This window comes from Sander lucioperca, chromosome 2 (assembly GCF_008315115.2).
Source record: "Sander lucioperca isolate FBNREF2018 chromosome 2, SLUC_FBN_1.2, whole genome shotgun sequence".
Lineage (NCBI taxonomy): Eukaryota > Metazoa > Chordata > Actinopteri > Perciformes > Percidae > Sander > Sander lucioperca.
Window position 1 is genome coordinate 26963238 of NC_050174.1, and position 12365 is coordinate 26975602.

A 12365-nucleotide genomic window follows, 5' to 3' on the forward strand; every position below is an offset into this window, starting at 1 on the left:
TGGAAACAAACCCATTACAATGTTTTAAACTGTGAAATAACAAATGTTTTACTTTGATATTGACTGTAACAATGGAGAAGAAACTCCTATCCAAAGTTATGCATGTACTTTGTGTGACCTTTGTGTGATTTCAGTGTGAAACTGGTTTTTCCGGATGTTTTTTTTGTACACAGTCAATTTCAGATGGACTTAGAGTTGTGAAGAGGTACCTTTTGATGATCTGTTGGTTTATTTGTACTAAAGGTAGTGAAATATTACCACATACTTGTAGTACCATAGCGTCAGAAAAAAACTGTAATACTGTCGGTCCCCTGATCTGAACCCAATTCAACTTGTCTGGCATGCCCTGAACTACTTTGTGCGACATGAAGCCAAGCCACAGAAGATGGAGGAGGTCATTGTTGCAACACTGGACCACCAAACTCAAATGGCTTCCCCCCTCCTACCTGCCCCCATGGCATTACCGCGGTGTTCCTGCGGCCAATTACGCTAAATGGAAACCGTCAAATCTGCACAGCATTGGCAGTGCTGCTGCTAACTGGCTAACTACGTTAATACTACTAGCTAATAATACTAGCTGTGTTTGAAACCGTCCCCCATCACAGAAATAGTGCACTATATAGTGTGTTTGCCATTTTGTAGTGGTTAATTTCATTCACTCCACTATAAAATACCCACAATGCACAGCTAATTTGAGTGTACATACGATGTACCCTACATTTTCCTCCTGTATACCACAATGCAATGCGGCCGTGTTTTCCCCATAGACAGTAAAAGAAATGGACCACCAGATCCCGTGTCTCTGGACGGAGACCAGTGAAGGATATTAGAAGCACTTTTCCGGTGCTGGCTGAGCGTTACTGAGCAGCCTCCAACTGAGCTTGAAGACGTAGATGTGACGTGAGCAACCTGTCTGAAAGTTGGAAGTCTTCTGGTAGCTGTGCCAAGAGAAATCTCAATCATTCCCAATCTAGCAGAGACGGAGAGCGTAGGTATATGTAAGGAGATAACATAGACACAGGCTAATTATTGATCACTAAAATGATAGTTAACATTAGTAATTAAACTTAAACAGCTAATGGAAGTCCAAACTGCCTGAGAGCTTCTCCTGTACTATACGGTAATTCCTCTACTATGAGACAGTAAGTCTCGTGGTTATGACCCAATCGTTAGCCTATTTTTATAAAAACGTCTGCTACGGAGCCATAACGTGAGGTACAAGGTAATGGAGCCTTTTATACATTGTCGTGTTTCTTTAGAAATAAACAATGGACAAATAGAGTCTTTAAACGCTTCAGATGTAAAGTTATTCACATGTAAAAGCCTATTTTTACAAAAATGTCTGCTACGGAGCCATAATGTGAGATACAAGGTAAGGGAGCATTGTCGTGTTTCTTTAGAAATAAACAATGGACAAATAGAGTCTTTAAACGCTTCAGAAAAAAAAACTGAAAATGAAAAATAGAGCAGGCTTTGGTTTCTAAAGAGTGGAAATGTAACATGCAACATATATAATATACAACCTTTACTATTCTCCTGAGTGCTCGCTCTGTTTCAGGGACGTATTAGAAGTATTTTTGTTTGGGTTTGTTTTAATGATGCCTCTTTCACACACATAACCGGCGCACTTCCCGACACAACAATGTGTTTTCAGTGAGTGTCTGAAATCTGGTTTGGTCATTCCCTATATAGCTCACTATTTAATAAACATTATATAGGAAATAGTGAGTGAATGAATGAGGGAACGGTTTCAAACACAGCTTATCACTACATGAGCTAGCAGATAATAAAATACCAATACTGTAAAGCAAAGCCTGACCAATAAAAGACTGTGAAAGCAGAAATGAGTTAAGAGAAGATCCTGATGTTTTTGCAAGGCTTTGTCCGGACAGCAAATCTTCATTCACCTTTAGTCTTCATATTCTTGGGACAAGCAAGGCCCTGTCACTCATTTCTCCCCAGTTCATCTCCTCAGGTTTTCTACAGCTAGAAACTAGACCATCAGATTGGGTCTGTTCCCTTGTATCCTTCACAGAGCCTCTCTACCCTACTGTCTTCCACTCTGTTTGGCTTGCTCCATTCTCTACTCTGCTGAACTCATTGCACTTTGCACATCCAGAACACAATCAAAGCAATGTACAGTATTGTATCGAGGCATGATTTTGGGGGGTATATATGCAAGTTGCATATGAAAGTTTAACAATACAGGAGACAAATTAAAAGTAATGATAATTAAAGAAATTGCACCATAAATTGATGCAGAAAAGGCACAAATCGTTGCATACAAATTCACCAGAATGCAGGAAATGAAGTGTTGACGTTCAAAATTGTCTGGGGGAGGACCCCCACTTGCAATGTGTACCTCATATTATAAATAAAATAAATATTGTTGTTAGTTATACTTTTCTTATTTTTATTTCATGTGGTTATTTTGTCTGAAAATGTCTCATCTGTTGTCATATCTGTTTTATGTTTTGTGTGGATCCCAGGAAGAACGGGGATCCTAATCAAATCAAATCAAATCAAATCAAATCCCTCTACTCTTCTTCATTTGACACATGATGTGTTGGAGTTGTATTCTACTCTGCTTCTAGCTGCCATTTCCGGCCCTTTGTTAAAACTAGGCTATTGTTTTCTATTCTATTCTTTACATTTAAAAAATCTAAAGTGTCATTCCTGTTTCTTACATGTGAAGAATTGAGAACCACATGGACATTTATAGGTATTTGCACATGTGAAATTGTGTTCATATGATGAATTAACATTTATGAATTCATCACATGTCAAATGCAGTTTTACATAAATGACATGTGTTTTACATTTGAACTGATATATCAGAAATTTGAAATTCTATTGAATTGTATCATATTGATCTACAATGTTCTACAAGATTTGTGCAAATCTATCTATCTATCTATCTATCTATCTATCTATCTATCTATCTATCTATCTATCTATCTATCTATCTATCTATCTATCTGTGTTTTAGAGGTTTTAGATAATTTTATACAAACTTCTTTTGCTAGCCTTAATCATGCTTAAATATGTTTTATGACATGTATAGCCTCACATGTGTGCTGTCTCAAAAGAAGAGAAAGAAAATGCAGGTGGAGGCCGTTTCCACTGGGTTCCTAACTACAGCCAAACGTCTCTTCATCACTAACTGTAAGACACAGCAGCAGCAGGGCTATTATTTTCACGCGGCTGCATTCCACTTTCCTTTCCAGTAAAGACGTATTGGGAGAGAGTGCTGAGGTGTCCCCTGCTCTGCGTGATGCTGCTGTGTGTTTCCAGTGAGTAGGTTTCCAACAGCAGAGGGCGTGATGGTGTGCGGGTCCCGGCCTGCACCGCCCTGATTTAGGCTCACACCATCAGCTGCTCTAAACCCCGCATGTCTGCGGTGATCTTTTTCCTTAGGTTGAACCAAAAAATGCGTTGTCACTGTCTTAGCCTACAACAAGGCGGTTTTCTGAGTTTCTGAGAAGTGCAGAAAAATGTGCAAATACAAGGTTTCCACCTGACAGCACCATATCGGTAGGCTACTAGTCAATGATATGTTTAAGTCATGTCTCAAGGCTTTAATAATTATGACTGTTAAATCGACTCCAATAGCCTATAAATCCATTTCCTGTTCGACCTTGTTCAAGAATGAATGTCCAGGAATGTTTCCTTTATATGGTCCAATGTATGTCCGGTTCACATTGAAAGTTAAAAATGAAATAAAAAATACAAATGAAGTGCGTTTTCCTTTATGGAAAACACTCAGCTGACCATGTAAACAACAGTCCGCTCAGCATCAACAGCACACTAACGAATCAGAGAGAAGATTAACAGAACAGAAAAGAGCAAAGCAAAGCTGGAAAACAAATGATATGCAGCAATAAGTGTGCCAGTGTGCGCGCGCGTGTGTGTGCGTGTGTGTGTGTGCGTGTGTGTGTGTGTGTGTGTGTGTTGTATTCGGTTAGTGCTGGTCAATGTCGCACCAGCCAATCAGCTGCTCATGCAGATGACGTGCTGCTGTCCTACGTCAGCCCCGCTGCTTGTCAGGATCAGAGCGCCACACACACCGGCAACACACACTATACACACACACTCCCTCTCCGAGCCGGACAGCACAGCCCCTGGCCCGGCAAGTCCCGGCAGCGGAGGACACATCCAGGCTTCCAGGCGCCGCAGCCCGCCGTGACAGTGGACCTAACGTCGCCTTACTTTGTGGACATGGGAGACATGGGGGACCCGCCGAAAAGTAAGACACCTGCTCGGCGTTAGGATGCGATCCTGGAACTTAATTCATCCCAAACTTGAGAGTTGATGTTGTTTTGTTTTGCTGGCTGTAGACAGAACTGGCCTATTCTAGTATTTGGTACCATGAAAGACTGAATTTTGAAGTATCAGTCAAGCTTTAAGTTAGCAGATGTTACATACTTTTTTAATCAGACTCTCGAAAAATAATAGCTCATATAGCCTATAATATTATTTTAATAATATAAATCATAACAACAAAAACAATAATAATAATAATAATAATAATAATAATAATAATAATAATAATAATAATAATAATAATAGTAACCTAGTAGTAGCCTATTAAATTATTTGAAGGCCGTTTGGTTGGTTGTTGCAGCGGACAGGGAAGTGTGTGTGTGTGTGTGTGTGTGTGTGTGTGTGATGTGTGTGATGCTGCTCTTGCAGAGAAGCGGCTGGTGTCTCTGTGCGTGGGCTGCGGGAACCAGATCCACGACCAGTACATCCTGCGGGTTTCCCCGGACCTGGAGTGGCACGCCGCCTGTCTCAAATGTGCCGAGTGCAGCCAGTACCTGGACGAGTCGTGCACGTGCTTCGTCAGGGACGGAAAGACGTACTGTAAACGGGACTACATCAGGTAGGACGAACGGGACGGGACGGGTCGGGACGGGACGGGTCGGGACGGGACGGGACGGGGGACCCTCTTCAGATACACTGAAAGAGCTGGAGCTGCGCGGCGATTTAAAAGAAAAATATTATCATGGCTATTTTACAATATCAGATTGATAATATTATTCGGACTGATTTAAGTCACGTGGAGCCCTGAATTGGATGGGTTAACCTTATATGTTTAACATCACGATTATAATTATTTTTACTGCTAAAACAATTAGTTGAAGACCGTGCACCCATGTCTTTTTCAGTGTCTTCTGTCATGACATCAGATGCATTTTAAAACATTTAAAAACATCAGGCCTACATAACACCTTTATGAATCCATGTGTCCGATGCAAAATCATAAACACACCATTCAGCTATTTTTCGGATTCAGCCTGTAAACAACTCACTGATTTGGCGTTATCACAACATGTTCACGGTTCTTTGACTACAACTTGAGCAGGCTTCACTTGTTGTCTAAAGAATGGCTGTTAACGTTACTAAAATCAGTCACACTGGATTAAAGTCTCAGCCAGAAAAAACAACAAAGGTTCACAGAAATATATTATATTATATAGGCCGATATCATAAACAGACTTGCATGTGCTACTACTGATAATATTATACTACCAATAATAAAAATAATAATAATGATAATAATAATGATAACAATAATAATAGCCTAATAGTAATAATAATGAATGGAAATATTGTTTTACAATTAGGCTACTATAAAATACATGTTTTATATTTTATTAAAGTATTTTATTATTATTAATATTATTGTTATTACTACTACTATTATTATTATTGTTGTTATTATAGGCTAATTATTAAGCCAAATTATCGATCGTGTTATTTCGGTCACACTGTATATATTTTATAATTATAATTAGATTTGTGTAAGTGACTGAGCTGATCGGACCGTGTGTGTGTGTGTGTGTGTGTGTGTGTGTGTGTGTGTGTGTGTGTGTGTGTGTGTGTGTGTGTGTGTGTGCGCGCGCGCCTGTCCCGCAGGTTGTACGGGATCAAATGCGCGAAATGCAACATCGGCTTCAGCAAGAACGACTTCGTGATGCGGGCCCGCTCCAAGGTCTACCACATCGAGTGTTTCCGCTGCGTGGCCTGCAGCCGGCAGCTCATCCCGGGAGACGAGTTCGCTCTGCGGGAGGACGGGCTCTTCTGCCGGGCCGACCACGACGTGGTGGAGCGGGCCAGCCTGGGCGCTGGAGACCCGCTCAGTCCGCTGCACCCCGCCAGACCGCTGCAGATGGCAGGTAAAAGTCCCGAGGAGTGCATGCTGGGAGACTGGCCCCGGGGACTCTTACTGCTGGAAACCATGTTCTTTAACTTGCTCCTCGGCGTATCTGGCTGTGATTTTCTTCTTTTTTCCGAAGTTCCGAAGCCTTTTCCCGTAATTGGATTTTGGGCATGGTGTCCGTTAAAAACTAAACAAAAAAGGACTTCCCGAGTTGACTCTCCATAAGACAGCAGAGTGACATGCACCTCTTGTATTTCACATTGGCACTGTGTGCGCAGTCTTCTCCACACTCCCACTGTAATGTCAGAGTGATTTAGTGCCAGGTTTGATCTCTGTCTGAATGTAAATGTCATGCAGTCACAGGGAAGCTGCTCCTGGTGCCATTACTTACAAGTGGAGCTTCTCTGCTTTCATATTTGACTCTCTGGGGTTGAACTGCTTCTGCTTTGTCTGCTAAGGCTGTTTTGTCTTTTACATAGTCTTTTCTGCATACCTCTGTCCAGCCAGGCCATGCAGGCTCGGTAGATTAGATACAGCGGGCGCTGCTGTCAGAAATACACCAAGTTATCACTGCTGGAGGGGGGACTGTGCGTCCGGGATGCGTTGGGTCTAAACTAGACATGCTGTGCGGTGCTCTGCAAGTCTGGAAAGGGTTGGAAGCAGGGTTAGTTTGCCGTATCGCTAGCTTGCCCTATAGTGGCTTTTAATGTAGGCTGTGTGTTGACCTCGGATCAGATTAGTCAATCAGAGCTGCGTTGTTCTCCTCCTCAAATATGGGTGCATTTAAAGGCAGTTTACCATAGCACTCATTTACGCAGAATGGACAAATGTAGCATGTAGAGTTTTGCTTTTATTATGCAAAATATAGGCGACATAACATCAGCAACATTGTGTTTGTAAAGTAGACTATAGGCTACTACTAAGCCAGAAAGGTTTCTATCAGGATGATGAATATGGCCTAATTGACAACGTTGTGCATGGTGTTGCAGGACAGTGTATGGCAAAATACTTCTATGAGTCTTCTATCTTGTCCGTCCACACAATTTGTCGTTCTTATCTGGGACAGACAGATACATTAATGTTACCTTCCCCGGGTTGTTTCCCGTCCTTTCTTAACAGCAGAACCAATCTCGGCCCGGCAGCCCGCGCTGCGGCCTCACGTGCACAAACAGCCGGAGAAGACCACCCGGGTCCGGACGGTGCTGAACGAGAAGCAGCTGCACACGCTGCGGACTTGCTATAACGCCAACCCGAGGCCTGACGCCCTCATGAAGGAGCAGCTGGTGGAGATGACCGGCCTCAGCCCGCGGGTCATCCGGGTCTGGTTCCAGAACAAGCGGTGCAAGGACAAGAAGAGGAGCATCCTGATGAAGCAGCTGCAGCAGCAACAGCCCAACGACAAGACGGTAATAAGACGGGGCAGCCTTTCATAGTGACAGCACGCTGGATAGAAACGTATGTCTTGTATTCTTTGACCAAGACTGACCCTAAATGTTGCATCTCTGTCCGCTCTTACATTATTCATTAAGATGTTTAACCCCGGAGTAAATTTAAGGTAGCCTATAGGCTATTTAAGCGGACATGACCAATGAGTTTTGTAGTCAAATTGTATTCATAAAGCCCCAGATCACACACGTGTCCCAAGGTGTATGTTGTGGGATGTGTGTGCATGAACTGAGCCGTTGTAAGGGATGGAGTGTTATGGTCGACACACACACACACACACACACACACACACACACACACACACACACACACACACACACACACACACACACACGCACGCACGCACACACACGCACACACACGCACGCACAACACATGAATCCGTCTCGCTGTTTATGTATTTGTTTGCTTGATTATTGATTGACTGGTGGATTCATTTCAGATGCCCCCAACACGCCCCCCCCCCACCCCCCAATAACCCCAACGCGCACACACACACACACACACACACACACACACACAGACAGACAGACAGACAGACAGACAGACAGACAGACAGACAGACAGACAGACACACACACACACACACACACACACCGAGAGTGAAAGGTGTGTGTACTGACCGCGTCGTCCTTTTCCAGAACATCCAGGGAATGACGGGCACCCCGATGGTGGCGGCCAGTCCAGAGCGGCACGACGGCGGCATCCAGGCCAACCCGGTGGAGGTGCAGAGCTACCAGCCGCCCTGGAAGGTCCTCAGCGACTTCGCCCTGCAGAGCGACATCGACCAGCCGGCCTTCCAACAACTGGTGCGTCCTTTTCCTTTCACTAAGCCACTAAAGCTCTGATGCTTGGAATGTAGGCTATAGGCTGTATTTAGTTTACGCCTGGGACATTAAGATTATCATCATTATCATCCAATGACCGGTTGGTGCAGATGTTTTTTTGTCTGTTTTCCAACATGCTTTTTTAAACTATAAAAAAAACTATATATATATATATATATATATATATATATATATATATATATATATATATATATATATATATATATATATATATCAACTACGTTTCTGTTAAATTTATATCCTGAGATATATACTGGAAAGCCGGTTTATGATTTGGCCAGGACTCCCGTGACGGATGCTCCATGGTGCAGAAACACAAACACAAGGACCAATGATGGATTTTAAACTTTGGAGATCTTTATTTTATTCGTACTGGTTTTTATTTCCTTTGGAGTGACGCTGCAGGCTGTGTGTAGGTGCGTTTCTTCGCCACAGAAGTGGATTATCATCTTCATGACAAGAACTGGACGCGCGATATCTGTTCTGAAAGCTGAGCTGTATGTGTTTAGACAAGTGAAAGCGTTATTCATGGATTGAGTAAACATTTTCATTTAGATATGGATACATAGGCCTATAAATAAGACGTTATCCCCCCCCAACACAATACATCCCCTGAGCTCAGATGATTTCCTGGTCAGCATTTATGGTGTTTACTTGTTTTTTTAATCCCATTTACTATCTAGGCTTTTCTACAAGGGTTCCAGGTCTAGATATGTTTTCTAAACCTTCCAGTCAGACACTGGTTCCCCATTCATTTAGGGCCTATTATACAATTATTATCACTTCAATCCTAAAAATAAAACAAAAAAACAATAATAATAATCGATCAGAGCAAGTCTGCTTTTCTTGTTGGAATTTAGATTACAGTGTATAGCCTATGAATAAGATAAATCATTTTCATTCAAACTCTGACACCGATAACATTCATGAACTGTGACGGATTACTAAACTCAAACAATGACAATGATTCAAGTCTTTTTGATTGTTTATTTTTATTTATTGTATTATAGGCCTATATACAGTCGGCTATAGCCAGAGATATGAGCATGTTTTGGGCAATAATGTGAACAGTAAATGGACTAAAAGGCTGTATCCATATTATCTCCCTAGCCAGCCTTTGGTCTGATAGAAATAGAATTTGAAACTAGCCAACAATATAACGGCTACAAGTCCAGCTGAGATGATCAGACCATTAAACACACAACTGGTTGGATCCTTTACACTTTCTACAATAGGAAGAGAGTTCTTTACTTTTAATACTTTAACTTCCTGATGATACTTACAGACTTTTACTGAAATAACATTTTCACTGCAGGACGTTTACGTGTAACAGAGTATTTTCACAGTGTGGTAGTAGCCTACTTTTACTAAAGTCAAGGATCTGAATATTTCTTCCACCACAGGTTAACCTATCACAGTGTGGTGGACTGTTCATGTGTCCAAGACATTTGGCCAAATAATAAGATAGGGTGTAAAATCTCTTATCTCTAATTACTTAAATACTGTTTTATTGTTATATTGTATGAGACACCATTTATCTGTTACGTGTATATATTGTGTTTGTATGTGTGAGTATTTCTACAGTGTGAGGGCATTTTTTTAACAGGAGCCAATTGTAACACACTCAATTTCTCTCCAATCAGAAACAAGCTAGAGTGATGACACTTAACTCTGAACATGTTTAGTATGATTCTCTGAAAATGTAAAAAAAAAAAAAAAAGGTTACAATTGCCCCCGGTTTCCCCTACTTTAAATAAAGTGTAGCATCTGAATACTTCTCCCCCCTCCGTGTCCCGCAGGTCAGTTTCTCAGAGGGTGGTCCGGGATCGAACTCGACGGGCAGCGAGGTAGCGTCCATGTCGTCCCAACTTCCAGACACGCCGAACAGCATGGTGTCCAGCCCCATCGAGGCCTGAGCCGCCGCCGCCGACGCCGCCTCCTCCCCATCCATCCATCCATCCATCCCTCCCTCCCGACCGACGGACGGACGGACGGACGGACGGACGGACCGCACCAAACAACCCCCCTGGTTGTATTATGACACTGTGAAGACAATCATGGGATTTTACCACAGCCACACATTCTAATGTCCATCCAGAGAGAGAGACACACGGACGGACACACGGACGGACGGATGCGTCATCATGGCCCGGTGCTGCACGTTCACGCGCCTGGTTACAATTGCCAAAACGAGAGACATGAACCGGACTGCATCGATACACGGGACCTCTGAGAGAGAGAGAGAGAGACAGAGAGAGAGAGAAATCTAAATCCTATACTTGCGAAATGCTGTGCTACTATGAATAGAAAAAAAAACATTGACTGGTGATTTTTTTTAATTCGATACGCACCTCATCATGTAGGCTTAATAGACCGTTGGAGGGGAACAGCACTGCGTTTTCTTCATTTTTAGGTAATTATTACACCATTTCCCTTCATGGCCCGAGTTCTAAAGCATTTGCAACAAGGTATACCTCTATTTTGCCACAAGCTTTCATGGGACATTTGTGTGAATCATTGTCCGTCCGAGAATACTTTTTTTTTCTCCCAAAGATGTGTATAATTAATCATAAGTTAAAAAATACCGTTAGCTCTGGAAGAAAAATGTTTCGTTTGTTCCCGTGCAACAAAAAAATTATTTATTATTTATTGTCGACAAATTTGCCACCTTTTGTGTAACTTTTCTTAACTGAAGTAAAAAGAGACAAAAACGATTGGAGTTTGGTCTGTGGGTTTTCTATCACAACTTAATGTTTGTTTGTTTTTGTTTTTTTTCAAATAGCCTATAATTTACAAAATTGGACACATAGGAAAGTTTGACTATCCTCTTCCTCTTTGTGAATACAAAGTCAAACACACACGCGAGGCGGAAGATCAGATCTATTAAATGGGCTGATAGATGTGCTGTGGTTAATTGGGTGTCATGTTGGTGCAGATGCTGTCTCGGTTTACATTGGCCTGCCTGCTGCTTCAGAACTAACCTCACTGCACAACATCTCGGCCTTAACAAAGCTTCTGACTCCAAGAATCTCATTTTTCTTGAAACAAAGTGATCTGAAATCTGACAGTCAAATTAGATTTTAAACTCATGAATCCCTTTCAGGAAATGTTAAGAAACCAAATGTCATTATGTTGATTTGAATGTCATCTGTCTCCATGTTCACATAACAGAGATATTGAGAGATATCGTTTATCATCACACAATGTGTTTCATATATATATATATATATATATAGAGAGAGAGAGAGAGAGAGAGAGAGAGACTATTTTGTTTTTTTAGTTCCCCTCTGAGAAGAAATCCAGATGAAGTTTCATTATGCACTTGTATAATGACAGCAAAGGTTCTATCTAATTCTATCTATCTAAGTAATATTGTTTTAGATCAGGGGTCTTCAACGTTTTTTAAGCCAAGGATCAATAACTGAGAGAGAGACGGAGCAGGGACCCCCTACTACTGATATTGTATAAAATGAAGTTGCATATTAAACTGGGCTAACAATGATGTTTGGATGGCCTAAAGCCTTTAAACATACCTTTTTACCTAGGGGGCTCCTCAGAGTCACTGCAGGGGGGCCTCCAAATTGCTTTTCATTTTTGAAAGTTTTTTCAAAAATTAAAATGTCTTAACATGAATCCAACATATAATTAGCAAATATAAATCCCCACTGATGATAGGCTAACTGGCCTATAGGTAAGGTAGTCAATAAGATCACAGATCCAGTTCATCCTAAAGATTCACTGTACAATATGTATGTTTAACATTAAAAAATGATTTATGAAATCATATTAACAATTATTATTTTAATAGGTTAGTATTCTATGCACTAAGACGGTATGGGCTCTAGGCTGCCCTACACGTTATTGTAGGTCCAGTTTAATATGCAACTTCATTATAAACAATATATATT

At 41.5% G+C, this 12365-nt stretch overlaps 1 protein-coding gene across 2 annotated transcripts; it reads left to right on the forward strand.

Annotated features, from left to right (window-relative positions):
* Positions 1-4031: 4031 nt before the first annotated feature.
* isl1 (ISL LIM homeobox 1) lies at positions 4032-11171 on the forward strand. 2 transcript variants are annotated; one of them, XM_031300487.2, is made up of 6 exons: positions 4032-4246; positions 4693-4882; positions 5920-6179; positions 7283-7569; positions 8251-8418; positions 10257-11171. In XM_031300487.2, exons 1-6 carry the CDS (start codon positions 4219-4221, stop codon positions 10371-10373), a joined length of 1050 nt encoding a protein of 349 aa, XP_031156347.1. In that variant the 5' UTR covers positions 4032-4218; the 3' UTR covers positions 10374-11171. The 2 variants fall into 2 exon arrangements, with proteins under 2 accessions (XP_031156347.1, XP_031156348.1); XM_031300488.2 differs by having other exon boundaries at positions 7286-7569.
* Positions 11172-12365: the final 1194 nt, after the last annotated feature.